Here is a 24,568-nt window from a genome sequence, read left to right as displayed (position 1 = left end):
TGCATCTCTCACAGTCGTACCTACGAAAAGACATTTCATCCTGAGGACGGAGGTGAGTTTCCGGCAGACACAGAATTAAAGGATTTTCTTTCTTTAGTAGGATTTCGATATCCTCGCGGCGAAAACGGAGACCACCAAAATTCTAATGAATAATATTTGTACTTATAAAATTGATTTTTCCCGTTAAGTAGAGCATTGCGTACAAATTATTTATCAAATATTTTGCGGTTTTTCTTTTTGGTGTTAAAGATGTTTAGTAAGTGCTTTGTTTCTTTTTTTACACTTCATTCCTGACCATATCCTAGAACAGACCTCGAAATGATGTTAGGGATTTGGAGCCTGAAAGACTGCAGATACCGTATTTTGTACATATCTTCATTGGGATCTTATTAATTTGCTGTATAGTTGATGCAGTGGAAGCTTTAATTATTGGTGTACTGACTAAAGTGATATTCGGTACACCAATGTCGGTCTTTTCATCAGAACTCTCCTTCCTCTTGCCAGTACTCAACGCTGCTGTAACAGAAGAGTGGGATTTTACTGGTCAGCTAAAGCCTGGACCAATTTGATTAGATTTTTGCACGATTCGCAGTCATTCACTTTTTACACATTCTTGGAGAGAGCTTGGACAAAATTATCACCAGGCGTTACAGGATTTCTTATGATGAGGGTTTTTCTATTTTGCCGATTAGCCACAGGAAAGGACACTTTCTGCTTAATACAAATCCTTAAAATAGCCTGTTCCTCCTTATAAATAGGGAATTCCCGAAATCTGACCTTTAATACACTTTTCAGCTTCAGTGCATACTCTATAATTATGTCCCGTACAGCTACAATGCGCAAAACCTGCTTCTTTATGCAACTAATTTTATTGTGGTCAAAACCGTGACATTGAAAGCTACGTCTCGGGTTTGGTGTATATGATAGCACACGGTCAGAGAGGTAACCAATTCTTAATCCCTCAGAAACAGTTGGAGGAGAAAAGATTAAGATAAGTGAGGATGCTGGCACATCAACATCATTCCTCTTCCTCTTTACAGAGTAACCGACAGCGGTAATAGATCCTCTGAGATCTCTGATAACTCTATTCCAGACAAGTCATGGCAAAAAATTACTCCCTCGCTGGAATTTAATGTATTATGTGACTACACTATTACTTAGACTTTCCTTACGTACCTAAAGGCTACGAACTTCCGGCTGTGCTAATTATCATTCATCTCAATAACAGGGTGCCACTTCTAAGCTTTGCAATTGATTTTGTTGAGCCACAAGCTGTTACTATGAATTTATTAACTAGAAAGGGAGGAACCTTAGAAAAGGATTTCCTTACATTTTACAAAAAGAAATCTCACATTAGATAACTTAGCACTCTGTGTTACATTACTTGACACTTTGTCGCTCGACACTTCTTCGGCTGACAACGTCGATCGAAGTCTTTTCAAACCTACACTTTTGTTTGTTTCTCGAGTGGACACCCACCGAAGGAATATTTATAGGAACTAACAAATGGTTCCATGAGTACCGGCCAGAGGACATTGTTTGAGACTCACAACATAGAGCCATCCACCCTTTTGAACTTTAGTGGCTATCACGCCTACTATAACCTTTAATGGTATAATATGACGAAATATTTTTGCAATGGTTTCATTGGCTTGCTTTTAAATCTTTTCATGATAATTATAACTCAGCCTAAAAATTGTTCTTTTTAAATTACATCATAAATTTACAACTGAATAATTTTTGCTGATGTTTCACTTTTAATTTTACCTTTCAGTTTCTACCGTCTTTTTCAAACGATCATTCTCAGGATTTACAACCTTAGCAGGTCTCCATAAACTAAGTTCTGTGCAGTCTTCTCAGCTTATGACGGAGAGTCTAGCTGCTTCATTATGTATCCTATGCATCCTAATCTGGACTTGTCTCAACACTTACTTTCCTTTGCAGAGCCACCCAAGATGTTAATCATTAAACTATTGTTTGTTAAAGTGTTCAGGCTAGCTGATTTTTTATTTCACGTCAATTTTATCATCTCTTAATACTCTCCTGTTATTCTTTTTAAAATCATTTCGTTACTTACTTTATTTTGAATATGATATTTGTATAGTACTACGTAAAGTGCAATCTTAGTGTAATTATCTTAATAAGTGATTATTATTAAGAGATTATTACCTTAATCCAAACTTTATAACTTACTTCTTTCTGTTAATTTGATTAATTGATAGGTATATAAATGAATACTACGAAACGATATTTTTAACTGAAAAATAAATATACGTTTATATATATATATGTGTGTACATCCAGAAGATAGTTTTGTAAATAATTTTTCCAGTTGCTGAATGATGGTAGTTAACTGAATTTTAAGATTTACTAAAGAACCAGTAAAGTTTTTTATTGAATATTTTTAAGGAGTGAGAAATTTTTTCTACATCAAAAAAAATAATTAATTAATCGGAGAGATGAGTATGGTCACTACTATAGAGGTTGATTTTTTTTTAGATTTGTGCTGAAAAATGCTATTTAAAAATTTATAGAAATCTTTTTTTCTTATTTAAATTACATTTTTTCTAATTAAATTAATGATAAACATTAGATTATTGTAATAATAAAAATAAGTAAGAAAAGTTTATGAACCATACTAAGAAAACTTTAGATTATTTTACTTAACAATAGTTGAATTAACAACACACGTAACAATTATGAAAAATTAAAATAGCACAGAAGGAAATTTTATCACCCAGAAAAAATTAAATTACATTTTGGATTAGTCCCTCAACAAGTTATTAATGACAAAAATGTCAATTTATTATTTGTTTTTAAATTAATTTTTTTTTTTTTTAAGTTTCACGATCATATTTATACACAATATCATACAATCATAACATTTCTGTATCTGAAATTTATAGAAAGATAATCGAAAACCTTTGAGAAGATGTTAGTTGTCAGTTGTTACAGCCCGTTGCGGTAGTTGAAATTGATTGCAACCATTGTATTTACGCTGGAGCTAATTTTCTGAAGACGGAAATGTGAAATTACTATTGCTCGGGGGCATGATGTAAGCTGTTTTACGAAGTTGTTTATCAGATTTTAAACCTATGTTCAATTCTGTACTACTACAAGTAGCGCTTTTGATTAATCAAAACTTCTATATAACTGACCCACAATTTTTTGTGTCTCGTTTTTTTGTGTCATTTTTTTGTGTTTTATGTATAATAATACCGTCAAAATATTATGACTGAATAGAACTATAACAGGACTAGTTTTTTTAACAAAATTTCAACACAAAACAGTTGTATTTACAAAAGCATTACTTGTAAATTAATTTAAAAATAAAAAAATAAATAAGAAAAAAATACTACTTAGGAATAATAAAATCAATCGTTTTAGAACACAATGAAGAAATTTATGGCATATTTAAGAAAATATTTTACATTGCATTTTATTTTAACGTATAATTTACTTGCATTGTTCAATTTGCAAACCCACTAATTCTACAATTAGTAAATGAACATGAGTTGGTGTAAATAAACTAATTCGTAATACCCTTCTAATATCTCTTATCCAGAAGGAAATATATTGAGGGTTTTGTTACAAAATATCTTAAAATTATTCATGTGCGCGGAATCTGTATGAAATACAGACTTATCTTTGCATTTATTAATGACTGCAATAACACCGATTTATGTAAAAAAGCATCTTAATTCAGTAAAAAGAATAAATAATAGTGTTTTTTTACTAGTAAACAATCGTGATATCTTTTTAAAGAATTTTGTTTAAGTTATAATTACAATCCAAACGTAATTTGTAATTTTATTAAAGAAAATATTAAAGGTAGATCCAGTGATCTGCGGTAGTATAAGAACACACGTCTCCTGGCTCTCTAGCGGTACGAATTTTTCATCGCAATGTTGACATTTGTAACTATGCCGTCAGTGAACGAATTGACAGATTTGAAAAATTTTTTCACAGAAAATAAATTCGGTATTTTTATTACAACCCTACTGCAGTATGTGTATAGATATTATTTTCGGCCGAAAAGGTTTTTTTGTAAATTAACATTTTGATACCAGTCTGGATATTAATCAGAATACTGAGAAAGGAACGCCTGTAACTTTAACGAGGGCATAAATATATAAGCTTATAATTTCTATTATACGCTCGTATCACGGTAAATGTTTTACGTACATAGAAAATTTCACAGTTTCATAATTAACTCTCAATTCCATTTGAAATAATGTTGATCTTTTACACAAAATTTAATTTTTTATACATTTTCAGGTTCAATCGAACATTTAAATTTGATAGGATAAAACAATGGGCCGTATTATTTTCTGTAAGATTTTTACTTTTAAGAATTAAGGAAGATTTAAAAGTGGAGTATGTTAGATAGAATGTTATTTGCTCTGGTTTTCCACGTCTCCGCGAAGTTCGTTCTTTCATTACGCAAAGATCGATTTATGTATCGTATTGACATGTAATTCTTAAATCTTTTGGATTTTATTTCAGCTAATTAAATAGTTGATATTGTAAGAACAACTATTTGGCTGTTTGTTATTAATACTGATAATACATATCAATTACAATTTTTATTTTCTTTTTGCTTACTTTAGAAAATAGAAAGAATAAATCCAAATTTAACATAATTAACACGCAGTGTTTTTGAAGATAACAACGGGTATTTCGTGAGATGATGATGGATAGAGTACTGTAAGGCATTGAATAGAAAAAATTATTAGGTCGTCTACTTAGCACTAGAAGATATAGTTCTAGTAATACTGACTGTTTCGTGTAAAGAAATTGTTTACCAAATAAGTGGTTTGCCAGTAGCTACTGGTATATGTTGTATTGCTTCTGCATACAACATATTTAAATGATAACTAAAAAAGTGACACAGAGTAGGAGCCCTCCCACTTCTAAAGATCGATTAATCATATTTATTCACGTATTATCAAATGTACTGCTAAACGCTGTTATTATCAAATCGAAACCGTTTTTCTCTTGTTTGGAGAGAGGTGGAGCAAAGTGCATTGTTCCACCTCCATGAATCCATCATTAACATTTTACAATGACCATTTTCATTAAACACTTTGCTCTTATTCCCAAGTCTGAATGATATTTTATATAAAAATTAAAAGGTATTAAATAAAAATAAACCCACAAAAACATTTAAATGTCTGTTAAAATTCTTTTTTTTTTAAAGTTAACTATAGGAATTTTTTTCATAATCCACTGAAAAATCTTCAAATACTGCAAATTAAAAATTAAAATTTATCAAGGAATTTATTTCTATCTAAACAACGTTCCGATAGTTTTAATTTTTTTTATATACCTTTTACTCAAAAATATTTATTTTTTGCCCATCCCTTATAAATTACAGCACTCCAATAAAGTTTATATATTTTTTTTATTTCAACTGACCAAGAAATTTATTTTAGTTGGTGATTTTGATCAGAAAATTATTTAGTTGTAGATTTTGTGGATTTCAGGATAGATTTCCTATTAACTAAGGTACTAGAGATAAAATATTCTTTAACTATATACATTAATTCATTAGAAGTGATGAATAGAAAAAATAGAAAAACTAATAAATAATTGTACGATATTTGTGGCCTACGAGAAGCTTCACCACTACAAAATCATAGTGCAGATCAGACAGAAAATCAATGGGGAGTATGGTATAACTTAGATCGTAGAGACTAAAAAAGACATTTTTGACAGTATCTCTTCGTAAAACTGATGCGTGACAAATAGTTTTAAAATTTAATAAATCTTTTGGGTATTTCTGAAAAACTCTTCCGGATTCTATCCCCTGGTGCCTTATTATCTTTTGAACTTTTCAAAACTTTATGTAAATTACTAATGAAGAGATCAGCATCTAAAGCATCGTTCAACACAAATTATTCCAGATAATATCTGATGTACCTCTACGATTGCCTTAAAAAGTCTTGATCTGAAACCCACTTTTCCATCATCCTCCACTCTTAATAGAATCCTCTTAATACAATCTTCCATCACTCTTCCATCGTAATCAAATATCCATAATGAATCTCCTTTTCTTAAAACAAGACACACTACTTTTCAAACTGTTACAGCATTCTTAATATCAACCACACTCTTTCGCCACAACACATTGTTTCCAATTCTGCACACGCTTTTCTTTGTATAGTTGTATGGAACTTAATTTTTTTTCTACAACTGAATCTTACGTACTTGAATTAGTTCCTCTATATTACTTCAAGAGATTAAAGGCGTTTTCGTTTAATTAATACTTGTCGACAATACTATTTTATCACATCATAAAATTCACTCAGAGCATATATATTTATTAAATATTACTTATGATAAACGCAATTATTTTTATTATCGTTATCTACGCTTTATATCAATAGTGGTATCGATGAAGGATATTAATTACAACAGGATACTACTGACAGTTAACTTATAATAATTACCATACATCAAATTTCTTAATAAATATTGTTCAGTATACGATGAAATGTGGGTTTGGGTGAGCAGCGTATGAGAAATTGCATCGTCACTATAATGTTTATTCTTGCGTTGGCCTGTGATTAATGCATCATAAAGTTGTAACAAGCACAATAGTCGCCTCTTCTTCGTATAAGGTGGCATAAATTAATCAATTACATCAAATCCTCTCTATTACTAATGTTGGGTAAAGTTAACAAAAATAAAAGAATACACAGCTCGTATTTGCCAATAGAAATTGGACTTTAATTTGAAAGAAAACAACTGAACTTATATTAAATCATAACCTTAAAAAATTAAAAGAAATTATGAAATAAACATAACTTAATAAACATAACTTATAATAATACATAACAAATACAGAAAATAAACATTTTTTCAAATAATAGTTTTGAGAATCTACAATTAAACAAAGCCTGAAAAAACAAAGGAATTTTGTTTTTTCAGGCGTAAAAGGTGTAAAAAAGACACCTTTTTTACAATTAGATGCTTATAAGCATAACATCAATAAAAATAGTGTAACTGGAAAACTGTTGCATTACTGACATATTCTACAATAATGAAAATTAGCAATGAACAAATGTCATTAACTTAGAAAAATAAATTACAACAATTCTTATTATTGGCACAGGCCTTTTCTGAATTATGAACATCATCAAAGTTAACAATAAATAATTAAAATATGTAATTCTAGTTTAGTATAGAAAAAAGGCACGATAATATTCCAGTATAAAAAAAGTTAATTACAATAATCAAATTGAAATAAGTGAACATAATAGAGTTCATTTTAGAATATAAGTTTTCTTGAAAACATGAAATTACAAAGTCCAAAAACATAAATTCACATCAGGAGTAATTTTCTTTAGATTAATATAAGAAGAAGTAACATGAATTCGGTTCATGAATAGATAAGAATTAATCTCGACGATTAACAAGTTACAAAATTAAATGATAGAGTTAATTACAATAAAACCAAATTTTAATAAGTAAGCACGTAAAATATGTTGCGCATGAACAATAACATAACCTTATACAAGCCACCTGCCGTGACTGCACTTAAGTGAATAAATGTTTTTTTAAACCAAACTTGAAATTGAAAAGCATAATGTACGATTAACTGAATGTTTCACAAATATTACTAATAGCCTAACTGTTTACTATAAATAATAATGAAGGATTTGAACATCCCTTAATAACACACAAATATTGGTAAAAAAGAACTCGTGAAATTAAAGTGCATATATACATACAGTTTATCCTTGGCGTAGTCTGTAATGGCGAATCAAAAATAACAGAGGTAACAATTTGTGATTGAAACAAGTTGTGATTGAAAGTTGAAACAAGACGTGGCGTCTCAGATTTGTAGTAATGAATTTGAAGAGATTCTGCATCGTTGAAAATGTAATCAGCAGCTGGAGAAGATTCGGCGTCGGCAGAATTGGCAGTTTGTAGCGATTGAAGGACTTTCAAGAGAGACGTAATATACTGAATTTGAAGATTAACTTAACAAAGAAACGAGGCAAAACAAAACATAGAGATCGGTGAAGTCATAAAACACTGGCGAGTAGAACTAGAGAATATTTCGACAGAGAAATACCGCAACGTTTATAAGAGTATGAAGACGATGAAAGTATTAACACATTATACGAGAGAGAACCGCGAGCTGGTCCCCGCCCGGCGACCAGCCTGTACATCCAAACAACATGAAATACTGAACTGGAAAGAACAAAGCTGGTGTGGTGAGAAGTAGGGGAAGCGAACAAAGCAATGGACAGAAGAGTGTGTATGTGTGTTGACAAAAAGAGTAGTGTCTAAGTGTAAGTATGAGAACGATTAGAGAAAACGTGTGGAATTCGAAGAACGTGTGGAACGAAGACATAACAAAAGTAATTTACAAGCAAGCAGACCACTAAAGAATTACGTAAGACTGATAAAATACATTTCTGAATACGCAAAGTTGAAGAAATGACATCAGAGCAGACAAAGAAAAATAGACTTCTAGGAACTATGACAATATTGAAATTGGCTGAATAAAAAAAACTTAAGAATAATATATATACATTAAGACTAAACAACAATAAATAATGCGCGATAGAAATAAGCAGACACCAATATGATGATGCAACAGTCAGTCAAGCTGGAGCCTGAGAGAAATGATATCGAAAACAAACCCAAACAACCTATTTTAAAAATACAATTATGATAAGCCTTACAAAAATGCAAAATAAATTACCAAGCCTGTAAACTACAAGACTCGACCATAACCTTGAATTTATTGGAATAAACGCAACTTTACGCAATGGCGTAAACAACTAATATATATTTGTTCAGTGAACGCTTTTTCACAAAATACCTAAATATACTAAAACATCTAAGTGGACACCACATTACTTCCTTGTAAGCCTATTAAATTACATATACACGTTTTTACTTCCTTGTATGAAGTAAAGGAAGTATTGTGATCACGGAAAATTTCGGTTTTCAGATTTCAACGGAAATACCATTTTGACCATCCCTGAATCAAATTTTGACTAGTTCGGCGTGATGTCTTTACGTACGTATGTGCGTAAAGATACATTCTTGCTAATATTCAATAAATCAATATTTTAATTTTCTCTAATTAAATTATTTTTAACATTTTTCTTTTTATTTAAGAATGTTTTCAAATTCATGATGAATTGTGGTTTTGATAAATCATGGGATCTATACAATACAGAAATCTCCCTATTTCTATTATTACATATTTTTATACAAGCATTAAGAATCACGAGTCTACCAATATTTTGTATTGATGTACATTACACAGTATTTTCAGTTACATTTTCTTTTATAATATATATATATATATATATATATATATATATATATATATATATATATATATATATATATATATACACACACACACAACTATATTATCGAATTCATTTACCGTACTGTTATTATAATAGCCAGACAATTGATAGTACTTATAATATTCTAGATTCTATGTTTCAGCGCATATATGGTTGTTTTTTAAACTCGATAAAAAATTCAAGTTTAGAAAAAAAACATAAAAATAATAATTTACCTTTATTACTTATGTATTTAATGAAAGTTCTTAAAATATGATAAAAATCTTTTGTTGAATGGTTTCTTGCGAATAGTTTCAACAAAATCAACGTTTTGCTTCTTTATGTATTGTTTGAAAGATTGGATAGTAGTACCGACGAGTTATTGGATAATTTTATATGTTAGATGGTGAAGTTGGCTTCATTCTCCTCCCTTGCAGCTGAAGGTTTCTACTTTATTCAAGTATGATGAAGCAGGTTTTATTGGATAATCTGTCGAATCAATAAATCTTTTCAATTTGGCCTTTAAAATCTTACATGTAGCAATATCAGTTGCAATATTATTTATGTCATAATTGGTTTTATATTGTGTACTACTGGAAGTACAGTTTGGACATTTAATATTTTAGTAATATAAGAACCATTCCTATGTGTTGCTAAACAATTTAATAAACTGAATCATTATGATTTGTGTCTATCTCTTCGCATTTAAAATATTGTCTTACATTTATAATATCATACACTTTGTAAATTTGATATTCTGCAAACATTCTATCATTATTTTCTCTGAAATGCTTGTATATTTCAGCCGGCACTTCCATTATACACTGTTCAAACTATCTTTTCTATTTGTATACAAATATATATGTAATCCTTTACATTTGTTCTCATACTATTTAAAATTTCTACTATTTATATTACCTGTTAGTTCTATCTTCAAGTTATTATCTATTCCAACTATTTTTAATTTTGGTTTAATTAACTGTTCTATTCGAATCTTGAATCCTGATGATAATTCTTTTTGCAATATTTTTTCAGCATTTCACTTTAATACGTGGAGTTAATTAGTTCAACATGATTTTTCACAGATATTTATTTTGTTTCTATCACATTTTCTTTTGTTAAAGAATAGGTTACATATTCCTTAATGTCTGATTTATCTATTTCACTATTATTCTAGAACACACTTCTGTTGAAGTTTAATATTAGTAATCACTTCAGCAACTGTTTTTTTATTACATTACTTTCTTTTTGTCTTACCATAAGTTCTTTCAGAAGTGAATTTTTATTTTGTTGCTCTGCATTAGGCTGTTTTAGAATTGTATTTTCAATCTTCATGGTTTCAAATTCCATGTTATTTTCATAAATTGTTACGTTACGTTCCTTTTGAGTATCATTTGCTATTTCTTTAAGTATTTCTAGTTTTATTTGTTCCCTTTGCTTCATTTTTATTTGTTATTATTTTCTCCCTCTCATTTAATATAAAATCATCAATTTTGGAGGTTAGATTCATATTCACATGTTCAGGACATGCTACTAATGTTTCACTCTGATGTTTAGTATCACATTAATTCACAAATTCATTCTGATAATACACATTTTCACAAGTAATACATATCACTGTCATCACCCTTTGTTTGAATAGACATTTATAAAAAAATTAACATTTATGTCAAGAGGGTTTTTTCCCACTAATGCCATCTACAGCCAATTGTAATAAACACGATAAAATTGAAAAACTTTTTTTTTAAATATATAATTTTCTTTGAATTGATGTATATTGTTTACTTTCAAATACTCTGTGAAAAGAGCGAGATAAGTTTATTTAAACCCATAATTTGCTACTCTCCACTGAAATCTTTATTAAAAAGAGAAAGATTTATGGGAAATGAAGAGAGATCAGAGTTTTATAATATAGCTTGAAAGTTTATAATAAAAAAATGAAATTAATTCAGAATTTCAGAAGTAAATTTAACAGATAATTTAAATTAAACAAAGAAAACTTATTACAACTTCATTATCGTTTATAACAAAGATAACCTATCAAAGCTTAATTATCAATTACAACTGTTTATTAGCAAATCAACCTGACTTTGCTCATCACTCCAAAGCCTTCCATAAATAACTGAAGATATCAAATTAGTTAACAAAATCTTGACAAGTATTTCAAACCCTGATTATAAGCAAATCTGTTTAGCCTACAAAATATAGGGCAAAAATGCTCGCAAAACCATTCGATCATTAATCTACTATCACAATGTCAGATTAGCATGATCCAAAAATTACTAGATAAATAAATAATTATTATTTTAAAACAAAGGTCAACTCTATGCAAAGACAATAAAATAATTAAAATCAATTTCTTTTTAAAAAAAATTAAATTATTAAAAATCGTGTACAATAAATTTTATGAAAAGATATACAGTTTTAATTACTTTAAAATGTGTACAATTCAGTATAACATTCATTTATAAACTTTAAGATTTTCACAAAAAAAATTCAAAATAACACTAAGCACAATCCGACAACAATCATCCTCCATTATATACCGGGTGTCCTTAAAAGGTGAGACCTACTCTAGGAAGTGATTCTACTTAAAATACTGAAAAAAAATCCAGTGAACATAGGTCCAAAGACGCATATTTTTCTGTCTGTCCGCTAATTTGTGTTTTTAGGAAAAAAGTTATCTTTCAAGAACGGTTAGAGATAACGCAATAATATTTTGTACTTTATTTTAATGTAACACTTTTTAATAGGCAAAAAATAACGATACTCTTCGTTGACAAATTTCAAAATGGCAGTCGTTTCAATTTTTCAATCATAAATATCTTAGGAATTATTAGATTTATCAAATTGTCTTATATTATAAAAATTATGAAGCATTTATTCTTAAACAAAACGACACATTATTCGTAAAAATACGACGAAAAACAAGAGTTATTGTTAAAGTTAGGTAATATTTAACCGATATTATAGCCATCTTGTGTTTTTTTTATTATCGTGACTCACCAACAAAATCAGACTCTCTGATTAAAATTGCTAAAACTTCAACATTATTGATATTTAATAATAATTATTGTAAGAGCTAGTCTAGAAACAATTCTCAGCAATAAAAAAATGTGAAAATCAATACGTAGGCTATTCAAACAAATTTTGATAATGGAATTTAAAAAAATTTAAAATATATAAGCAAATAAATTTTATTAATCAAAAAGGATACAGATAAGTACTCGGTGATAATTGCAACTGAAACGGTTGATTTTTTTTTTCTGCTTTTTTGTGGAGTAGGTTCCTAATTACGACATGAAAGGCTCGTTGATTCTTTCTAGTGATCTATTGAGCAATGTCCTCAAAACTATATTTATGATTTTCTTGTACGCTTCAATATCTTTAGAGATTATTCTAAGTTGTTTACCTCCTACCAGTTGAATATTGTAATCCCTGTTACACACGACCGTTTCTAACAGTTCGTATCACCTTAGCGCATCATTTATCCCGTAAAGTACAGTAGGTTGTGGTTTGACGTGTTCCGTTTGGTTCGTAATATTCGTTTCCTCTAATAGAAGGCCACTAAACTATTTGATATGGGTAGACCACCATCGTTAGGATAATGAATTGCAGTGTGTTTTCTCGGCACAGTTATGGTCCTCTACTAACTAGAAGTAGGTTTTTTTTGTTAACCTCTGGGACCACCAATAGGTATTGCTTCAGATGATAAGATGAATGATTTGTAGGATGTGTGAAAATGGCATGCCTGACCGGGTTTCGAATCCGGGACCTCCAGATGAAAGGCCGAGACGCTACCACTCCCGCCACGGGGCCGGCGAATTTTTGTACTTACATTATTTTTCTTTCACTTGTGAACGAAACAGTTTTATGTTCTATTATTTCTACTGAATTGTGATATCTGCGCTCTGAATGTTGAAAATCTTTGTTTTTTGAAAATCGTCTTTAATCGTGTTAATTGTCATTTAAAATGAATCAAAATTATACATACAATGAACTGACTGATATGCGTTTTACATACGGTCTTGCCATTGACAATGCGAAGGAGGCAAGAAGAAAAGTATCCGAACCGCCGTCAGTCAGATAGAAAATTATTTTCACGTCTTCATGCACGTTTAAGTGAAACTGGTATTTAAAGAAGTCATAGCTGGTAATGGTAAACCTAAAACGGTTCAACGCCATAGGTATAAGAAAGTGTTTTGAACAAGTTTGCACAGGATCCAGAATTATCGTGTAGAAGAGTTTGCTATCCAAGAAAACATCTCGTAATGGAATATTTTACACTCGAAATCATTGTACCCGTAACATCTGCAACAGATACAAGCTCTTCTGCCAGGGGATAACTTATCAAAGATTGCATTCAGTCGGTGGTGAATTAACATGTGCACACAATAATACGGAGAGGATATCTAATATTCGTTTTACAGACGAGGCGTCTTTCACTAAGGATGATATAAACTTCCACAACCGACATGTTTGGTGCGAGGAGACTCCTCATCCAGTATTTCAAGCAGAAAGTCAACACAGGTTTTCTGTGAATGCTTGGGGAGCAATCTACATGGATAAGCTAATCGAACTTTTGTTTTTGTCACTTAGATTGACAGGTACTCGTATTTGAAATTCATAACAAATAACCTACCTGAACTTCTACTTTGCAAAGTACAATGAACGTGTGGTTCATTCATAACAGTGCGCCTGCCCGCTTTGCAATTGACGTCTGAGAAAAATTAACTGTTTTCAAGGATTGGATTGGTCGGGATGGTCATATTCGTTAGCCTTCACGCTCCCTAGATCTGAACCCGTTAGATTATTATCTATGGGGATATGTAAAGTCTCTTGTTTATTCAACACCTATTGTTGATGTTCATCATTTGGAGGATAGAAGTGTCCGCTCTTTTCAAACAATCAGAGAGCAGCCAGGAATTTTTGAGCGTGTACGTCAGTCACTAGACGTGTGGATTTTTGTGTTAGAATGAATGGAGGTCACATTGTACATTTGTAGTAATTCTCTCAGAAAACAATCAAAATTTCACATGCTCTTATAATACTTATTATTAGATATCCATAATGATGAATTTTTAACAATTCTAATAAGAGAATTTGCTTTGGTTATCAAGTGAGTCATGATAATAAAAAAAACATGGTGGCCACCATATCGGTTGAGGCCTAAAATTTTTAATAACTCTGTTGTTATTTGTCGTCGGATTTTTACGAATAAGGTGCCGTTTTGTTTAAAAAAAAGTTCATAATTTTTATAATTATGACAAGACAATTATTGTCTTGATTTTATTATCAAGACAATTTGATAAATCTAATAATTCCTATTTATGATTGAAAAATTGAAACGACCGCCATTTTGAAATTTGTCAACGAAGAGTATCGCTATTATTTTTCCTATTAAAAAGTTTTACTTTTAAATAAAGTACAAAATATTAATGCGTTATCTCTAACCGTTCTTGAAAGATAACGTTTCCTACAAAACACAAATTGGCGGACAGACAGAAAAATATGCTAACCGTTCTTGAAAGATAACGTTTCCTACAAAACACAAATTGGCGGACAGACAGAAAAATATGCGTTTTCGGGCTTTTGTTCACTGGAAATTTTTTCTTCAGTATGTTAAGTAAGTAGAATCACTTCCTAGAGTTTAGCCTCACCTTTTATGGACACCATGTACATTTAATATTATATAAAATATATTGATTAATATTATTTTATATATTTATAATTTGTTTGTATTTATGGTGTAGAGAGTGCAATAAATTATATAAAAATGTTTTTTTTAATTATTATTGTTATTATTATTATTATTATTATTATTACAAAATCCTCTTTTCTGAATTCCTTATAAGTTGACGTAATTATATATATATACATATTTCATTTATACAAACATGTTTGAAGTTATAGGATACAATGTAAATTTATATTAATAGCCCATTAAGGTGATAATTTCGTAAAGGTTTTAGTACAGAAGACGTTTTTCAATCTCATTAAAACAAGGAAGTTATCTGTACAAACTTAAATGCAAACTTAAAAACTAGTACATCCATGTGAAAGTAGCATGCAAGTAACAGTTTCTTTTACTTGTTGCTTTTATCAACTTCCGTTAAATATGGTTTTAAAAGTCGTCCAGCGATGTGTTTTTTGAGGAGAAGAAACAAAATTTTCGCAACGGGTCACAAATTTCTTGGTTGGAAAAATTCACTTTAAGTACTTTATATTTTGCAAATATTAACCGAACGATATACCCCTAAATCTAGAGTGAAAAGATGGGAATGGCGATTAAGAGACAATAATATTAGAAAAAAGAAAGTAAACCTTTTTTACTTGTACAGCTAGTAAAGAATAAACAAAAATCATGTAGCCTACGACCTACTAAAAAGGATTATCCGCTGGTTTGATCAAAACAAAATTCTAACTTCCTCTTTCTGTGATTTAATTAATGTTGTTCTGACTGATCAAAAATTCAATGCTTTTTGAAATATTTCTTAATATGAAAAATATCTACTGCATCTAATGAATGAACTGAAAAAGTTACTATCGTTTGCAATTAATTTTTTTATCGTGTTAAAAAAACAAATTCAGCACGTAGGTAAGAAGGAAGTTTTTGAAGCGGTTAGATAATCTATAATTTATAAAATTTTAGCTTGTAATTTAATTATTATGAAATGTATCCTAGATAGTAAACTTCAACATTTATAAAATTTGTGTAATGTTGACGTGAAGAGCTGAAGTACTGAATTGTAAAAAATAGTTTGACGGTTCTAATGGAACAGGAATTGTGCTGTCTTTCGCTGTGTAGCTCCTACAAGATGCTAAAAGCTCGATACAATATTCATGCAACAGATCTACTGGCAAGAATTTTAAACCCCGAAAAATAATTATATAATGAAATCATAAAAAATTTAAGAAACGAAATACCCTCATGAATTTACAGGAAGTACCTCTCTTATTGTGTTGTTTAGAATAATAATAATAATACTGCGATACTTTTTCAGCGAAATGATGAAAAAACAAATAAATGTTTTAATTAAGATTAAAAATTAATTTCTCTTGCAATAAGATCACCGAATAAACTCTTCAGGATAATCACAAAGTGAAACTGAAAACACAATTTACAGTTCTAGAAAATTAATTACGTGTTATCATTGAGGAATTATGTGGAGACATTCCCAACTACCTTTTTATAGCAGCATAATCATCTTGCCAACCGTGTCTTAGTCTTCTAAAGATGTTCATATTTAAGGATTTTGTAAATGATTTTCAAACTTACAGCCAATTTTTTTTTTATGATTATTTCTAATTACAACTATTACTTCTAATTAAAATCATTTCTAACCCGCCGGGTTAATCTAGTGGTAAACTCGTCATCGCAAAATCAGCTGATTTTCGAAGTCGAGAGTTCTAAAATTAGAGTCCTTGTAAAGACAGTTGCATTTGAATACTATACTGTGGATGCCGGTGTTCTTTGGTGGTTGGATTTCAATTAACTACAACGAGTTGCCAACCTGAGTTTGTTAAGGACTACATGTTTGCTGCTGCATTAACACTTATATTTGAAGCTGCAGGCCTGGCAAGTCAGTAGATTAATTGTATTTGCCTATACACACACGCGCACAAATCTAGCAGCAAGCTGGAAAAACTGGTTGAAATGATAATAGTATTTTCTAATTAATTATATCTTTATTTATTTTTTTTTTAACTACAAAAACGGTATATGTTTTTTTTATTTTAAAGAAGTACATTTTTTAAAGCTGTTTTCTTTTTAATCACTTATATATTTTATTTTATAATTTTTAAACAGTTTCTGTTATTCGACTTGAGAAACATAATTATGATTTTTACAAATCATCTTGTAGTTTCTCACTTTATTGCCTTCACTTCGAGAAAAAAGTTTTTGCGTGAAAAATCATTTAATAAAATGTACTTGAAAAAAATTGGTCCATTTGTTATTTGGTATTGAATTGCAAGTGCACGAACAAAATTACCATCCGACTACATTACTTTCCCCAAAAATTAATGTAATGAAAAATACAAATAACGTATATCACTCGTACTTATGCCGCATTATGTTGCTACTTATATATAATATATGTTGCATTTTTGTTTCGTGTAGGCCTACAAAGTTTCTAATAATTTGGAAATTTACAACTTCACAGATTTTCAAGAGCCCACAAGATTGAAAATTGTTTAATTTTTATTTAAACAGGTTTATTTAACTTAAGGAATACTTTCCATTACTATTAATTTAGTGTTATTCGTTTAATTAAAAATATACAGTTTACTTAATGGTATTTAATTTCATCAATAAATAAATTATCTATAATTAAAATAATAATTTGATTGAAGTTCATCCGACTGATGGGTAAACTGAGATGCTTTTTCACGATTATTCATTCTTAATCTCCGTTCTTTTTGTCCAAAACTTTTTAGTGTTTATAATTTTGTTTACTATGTACTCGTATTTTTAATCATTTTATAATGGTACAGCTATACCTTTTACGTACCTCTGCTCTGTACTGTTTTTATTAATTTTAAGTACAACAACATATTAACTAAGTTAAGTTCTTCCTATTAGATACTGCTTTTAAAAGAAGGGGCCTTAGATTTTACGACGCAGTTTCCAACTATGAAACTTTGAGAAATTTCCTTTCCATAATAGAACATAGATTTAATTACATCTTTGAGAAGATTAAAGACTGCTGGCTTCCTGTTAAAACCGATGCTAATAAATAATATAAGATATCTTATGATCTATGAAAAATTGAGAACTTCTTTTAAGCTCCTTTAAGCTTTTTCTTTTTACCTGTATTAATTACATAATATTTTTGAGATTGGTATAAATTAAATACATTTTATATTTTGCTTGACAATATTTTTATTTTCGATAAAATATTTCTTTTTAATTTAAAAACTTCTATATACTTCAATAAATAATGCACAATACAAGCCCTTACTTGAGAGAACTACTACCAGCAACACTTTTTTTTTTTGACACATACTAAAATTTCGTACAAATAAGTATTTAAAGTTTAAAATATCTACTCCATTAAAATAAAAACCGTAAAATTTTATTAAGGCGATTGCAATGGTAATGAGCTTGTTCAATAAAATTCTCTTAAGAAAAGTCGTGATGGAGAGGGAATGACACTTTCTCCTTATCAACTACGCAGTACCGTCGGTCATAAAAATTTGTATCTATTTAATTAAAAATCTAAATTAAACCACATCTTAACTACATCATGAACAAGATTAAAAGTGAAAATCTTCTCTTCATTAAATAAATGTTATATTTAACTAACAAACACTCCATTGAAAAACCACGAATACTTAGAAAAAAACAAATTGTGCTATTTTTATGTACAAATGCATATCACCTTCTCATTGCATGATTTATTCATTATAATTATTTACTGTGGTTAAGAATAAATCTTTCCGGGTGAATAAAATGAAGCGAACAATTAATAAAATTATTAGTAATATTACTATCACTACTCTATTGTTACTCCACTTAATACGGTTTAGAAATTAATAAATGATTACACGGACTCATTGGCATTTATACATTCCAATATGTTACGTCTAACAGTTTTCAAATAATTACTAACATTTTAACTATTTTTGGCTTTGGAAAGTAACAACCTTTCCTAAACTATATAAAAAAAACTTATTTATAACATACTTAATTACGCTTGCTTTAACTTTAACCTCTTAATCCATACAAATTTTCCGTTGGGATATATCTTAATTGTAATATGAAATTTAAATAATTACAGAAGTTTTATTCTCCCTTGGAATATCAAATATTGATGGAATTTCTTTTAAAATTTTGTTTGTTATTTGTTGTTTTTGTTTTTAAATAATGCATCACAATAAAAAAAATTAAGAGTAGGGTGACATATTTAACTGACTCCTTGCTTTTATCTTTAAAAAAAAATATTTACAGATACATAAATTTTTCTGCGATGGTAACAAAGACTATTTTTATTCTTAATCGTTGATTATGCAGTAATCGAGTTAATACGTGTCTACATGCAGCAAAATATGGATTTTAAAAATTAACTGTAGTGAATTTCAGAATTCAGTCAGCTCAATAAATTGTAAACATGGAAAGGAGGTACTGTATTGAGGTAGTGAAAGAATTTTATTTAATATTTTATAATTATTATAGTTTATAATTTTATTTTATATTCCTGTTTGTGATCTTCGAGAGTTTATCTTTTAAAAAGTGCAATAGAATAAATAAAACATCAAAATTTGCAATTTATATTTCCCTGCATCTCAAAAAATCTAAGGATTAACATCACTGAGTTATTAAGATCAATTCCTGTTCTATTTTAATCCTTTCGTTGTAGAAGATTTCAAAAACATTCCTTTTAAACAATGTTTAGGAAGTAAAACAAACTTAGCTGCAAAATATCAGTTTCCTAGGATTACAGACTTTGGGAAGTATTGAGATAGTGAGTAGTGACTGAATGGTACATCGTTTTTATAAAGATTTATTTACCTGATTACAGGTTGGCTCCAGTCGGTGTTTCAACTAGAATATCCGACAACAGGACACTAAGATTCAGCGATACGGCAACGCGCGTTTCATCTTTCAAAAGAGAATCAAAAACTGCTCAAACATTATCAATCGTCGTAGGTGGTTTTATTGCATGTTGGCTGCCGTTTTTCGTTGTATACTTGGCTAGCCCATTTTTAGAGCAAGGAACAATACCACAACTTCTAATGACGGTCCTTACATGGCTCGGTAAGTAAATTTTTTACGCAAAAACTAATATCATATTGTTTAGTAGTATTAAAAATTAAATTTTTAGTAATTTTAACTTGACCGTTGCAAAGCTTTGCTTTATACACTACAAGCAGGTTGCTTTTTGGCACAGATAAAAACACGTATCTAAAAGCAGATAAAAACCAAATGTTGGCTGTCATCTTCCCTAACAAAATATTTATATCATATATAGGTACACACAACTTTTATTGTAAGTCAAAATATAAACATAAAAACACAAAAAATAGAGAAATAAAACATTTTGAAACGTTTAACCAATTAGTCATACGGAATGCAAAACTTGAAATCCAGTAAATTGTAAACTATGGCATCAAAAACAGAAAATTACAACACGTGAAAACGACGCATAGGAAAGAAAATTATTGAAAACATTTTTGTACATTTAACCAAATAGATGTAGGGAATATGATTAAAAATTAGATGAATCTCTTAAAAAAAAAATATATTACTCTACTACCTAATACTAGTCTATCTCACTACTACACAAGAAATATTCTCGAACAGAATACATAAACAAATAAAAAGTCGGGTTCGATTTTCTCCCATAGATACATAAAAAAGACCTCCTGTTTGATCATTCCAGTATGATCGCTAGCCAACAAAAAGTTGGTTACCAATTAAAAAAAATATTTTGAAAAATAATGAAAAACAAGAAACACCCTAATCACTTGACAGTAAAAATCATCAATATCTATTACAACTTTTATAATTAAAAAACCGTAGAGTGATTTTTTTGGAAAGGTACTACCAACTTTACCTCATACTGTTCAAATACAAACAGTGAACAAATCAACTAAAAGGAAACAATGGCCATCATCCATCACAAATTTCTAGCAAAAAACAACTCAGAAGAGGTATAGTGAATTTAAAGACATGCGTCATCCCACAAAATTACATCTGCCTAACATAATAAATAAGTAAATTACATTTTTCATGTTATATCTAAGAGGTGGAGGAACCCCATTTACGGCCGCCAAAGCAGTGTCGGACTCGCTAACAGGTTCCGCAAGATAGTAAAAAAGGCGTATATTGCTGCGTACTACCGACTAAACCTCCACCCCTGGCAACCCGCCCCTCATGGGAATAGCTGGTAAATCATTACCATGAGGGGAGGGTAATCGCCCACACACACATTCAGAAAACAAAGCAAATAGCAAGGCACATACACACACAAACACAGATTCACACGTAACTAAAAAACCAGGCAAAACACCAAACACACTAGAACCAAACATACAACACGTATACACCACCCGCGCACAGACACACGCATACCAACAACTCCCGTAACACTCATACTTACCATACGCATAATTGCATTACATCAGCTTTAGCTCGGAAGTGGGGGAAGCCCCCAGGACCCCAGTCAGTGGAGTGACCGCGGCTTCATTGCATCCAGCCGACTCCCACAAAATCGAGGGGCCCTTCTAGACACTCGCCCCCTGCCCTGTCCACCGCACCGGGACCCCAGGGCCTATATTTAACCTGCGGTTTTCTTCGGCAGAACGTATTTCTCCATAACTGCTTTAGCGTATCGAGCAACAGCCGCCCAGTGACTGTCATTGGTTAACATAATTTCCTGGAGGTCCTCGGGTTCAAATAATTCCTCTCTGCCAACAGCATCAACGATCTTCTCACGCTCTACCGCAAATCTAGAACAGTAAAAAAATACATGAAAAGGCGTCTCTTCAACCCTACAAGCAGGGCAACCATCGGAGTCGTCCAACCCAAACCTATAGAGATACGCTCTAAATCCTGCATGGTCCGCCAGCAGCTGAGTAAGATTAAAATCCAGCGAGCGATGGGTTCTCCCAGACCATCCTCCAACATCGCGTATCAACCTGTAGCTCCATCAGCCCTTCGCACAGCAGTCCCATGTCTCCTGCCAATTCCTTAACATATCTTCAGTAATTATCGCACTCACTTCTTTCTTTTCAACTGAGGTCATAGCCCCGTATTCGCGCATCTTCTTCCTATGCGTAATCACGAAGTCAATCTAGAGCAACCCGGAAATGACTCCACGGCCTCCAAGGAGACAGTCCTGTAGGCTGTTGCAACCCTGAGACGACACTTCCCACGGAGAGCCTCCAATATGCCTCTGTATTTCCTATACTTAATAATGTCCGCCAAATTTCAGCACCGTACAGTAAGGTGGCGTATGCCACTTCGGTGAGTAGCCTCCTTCTCTTTTGCCCTGGGCCTCTTAAATTCGGCAAAATGCCCACAATATAGCGCATAACTCTCTCCGCCTTTTCAGAGGCTTCAAGAACATGCCCACCAATTCTCAGTCTAGCGTCGATGCAAATGCCCAAATATTTTATCGCGGCCTCAGATTTAATTCTTCTACCCTCCAAGTCAATCTTCACTGTTGCCCTGCGTTTAGCAAAGGAAATTACAACCGTTTCGGTTTCATGTTATATCTTAGCCGATATGTTAAGATATGAGCTTTATAACTCTCACTTCAAAATTAAGGGTAATTAATCGAGGTTAAGCTTATTTTATTCCCAAAATAACTTTCTGAGAACCCGTAAATTTTCAGCTCATTACTAAAATTTATATTAAAAAATTAAGAAAAACTAAAATTACCTTTTTATATTTTTTTTAAATTTAACTCGTGTGAAATTCCCAACAACAAAGAAATTCTATAATTGTATCTTATTAATTTTCTAATATATGATATTAGACAATTATGATATGTAATTTTCTCACTATCGCCTCAATCTGTACATTTTTCGAGTAATATTTATTTCAAACAGGAACGATTTTTTTTATATAATATATACAAAATATAATGTTCGTTTTGATAAGCTGAATGAGAAAATACGATAGTAATTAAAATTAATGATTATTATGTTGTAATATATAAAAAAATATTATTTTAAAGTAAATGTTAGAGAGAGAAAAAAAGGGTTTCGATGATCTTGTAACAATATAAACCGCTTGTACTATTATTAAATAGGTAATGCTCTGGGTAATTATTTTCTTGTGTGAGTACTGATTGTACATAAAATGGAGTGAAGTCTTTGGTCCAAAAATTTCTTTATTTACTGATTAATTCATAATTATTAACTTATTTTATTTTTATTTTTGGTCCTTTTCTTTTTTGATCTATTAATTTAGCAGATCAGTTGGGGTTTGTGGTAGCTTCAAAACAGTGGATAAATTCTGTTTATGCGATCTTCAATATCTATAATTACATTTGTTATTTTCATTCTCCACTATAATTGTATATTCCTTATGAACAATAATTTCTCTCATGTATTCATTCGCAGACACGATTATACAACGGGAACCAACGTTGAACTATGAAATTATATTAGCATTATTCTCATACGTTCCCAAACCAACCTTCATAATAATAAAAATGAATGGTTACAACACTAAAATATAACATTGTATTCAATGTAGCGAAAACGTATGAAGACAGTCTTTCGAAACCGCCCTTTACTCGTAACTAAGCGGTGTAACTGGCAAACTCAAGTCTGATGTAGGAAATTTAATCTTAAACTAAAAAAAAAAAAAAAAATTATAAAGATCTCTGGAATCGAAGATTTATAACTATTAAAATTAATACTTAAAAACGTTAGTCAAAAACTAGTTTTCAAATTAAGAGTTGATATCGTGTCTTCAATACAAACAAGTTTAAGATCAAACTTATAATTCGAATTAATGTTAATTTAAATTTATACGTCGTCTATTAATTAAAAAAACAAAAATTTTAAATTTAAAACAACAGTAATAGATAGAAGTAAAAAAGCTGCTGATAAAAATTCACCATCTTAATTTTAACCTTCTTAATACTTATATGATGTAAATGACAACAAAAAATATATATTTAAACTTGTGAGACTAATTACTTCATGCAAATTCCCTAATATGTTTAGTTTATCTCCTATTATTGGATATCGAATTCAGTAACGTAATAGTTCCTGGATAACTTTATGATGAAAGTGGATAGATCAAATAAACGTAATAAGCAGGATATATAGCTCGTTAAGTGATACCTATCGTACTATATCAATATTACTGTAATGTACTTAAATAGTAATGTTCCATATATAATCGATTGTTAACCCTTTCATTCTCATTTTTAATCTCTTTTCTGATTATTCGTATACGAATTTCTAAAATGAGATGTTTAAATACATTTTCATTAAAACCTTTCATTTATTCTTTTTTTACAGTATAAGATTATAATGTAGGAAAACTGTAATATTCCATTTTTTTAAGTCTTAAATGCTTTGTAAATTAACAGAAATATTATTACATTACTATGGAAATTTTTAAAACATTCTAAGAAGCTCAAGGTAACTTTTATCATCCTCAAATAAAGTTTCAGTATAAATACTTCAACTTTATCATAATCTAATTTATAAATTTATAAATATTTTTAATTTTATTTTTAATGAAACATTAAGTATAATGTACCCGTACTATTTTCTAAATA

At 30.2% G+C, this 24,568-nt stretch overlaps 1 protein-coding gene and 1 non-coding gene across 2 annotated transcripts in view; one reads left to right on the top strand and one right to left on the bottom strand.

Annotated features, from left to right (window-relative positions):
* Positions 1–24,568, top strand: part of LOC142318249 (putative G-protein coupled receptor No18) — a 318,921-nt gene that overhangs the window by 275,363 nt on the left and 18,990 nt on the right. Inside the window, exon 7 of the mRNA XM_075354813.1 lies at positions 19,844–20,079. Within this exon, the coding sequence (XP_075210928.1) occupies positions 19,844–20,079 (236 nt within the window). The remainder of the gene's footprint in view (positions 1–19,843; positions 20,080–24,568) is intronic.
* LOC142318610 (U5 spliceosomal RNA) lies at positions 11,112–11,225 on the bottom strand. Its single transcript, XR_012754985.1, has one exon. It is a non-coding gene; the product is annotated as a U5 spliceosomal RNA (small nuclear RNA).

This window comes from Lycorma delicatula, chromosome 1 (assembly GCF_047948215.1).
Source record: "Lycorma delicatula isolate Av1 chromosome 1, ASM4794821v1, whole genome shotgun sequence".
NCBI lineage: Eukaryota > Metazoa > Arthropoda > Insecta > Hemiptera > Fulgoridae > Lycorma > Lycorma delicatula.
The sequence above is the reverse complement of the archived record's forward strand: the minus strand, read 5'-3'. Positions and strand labels throughout refer to the sequence as shown.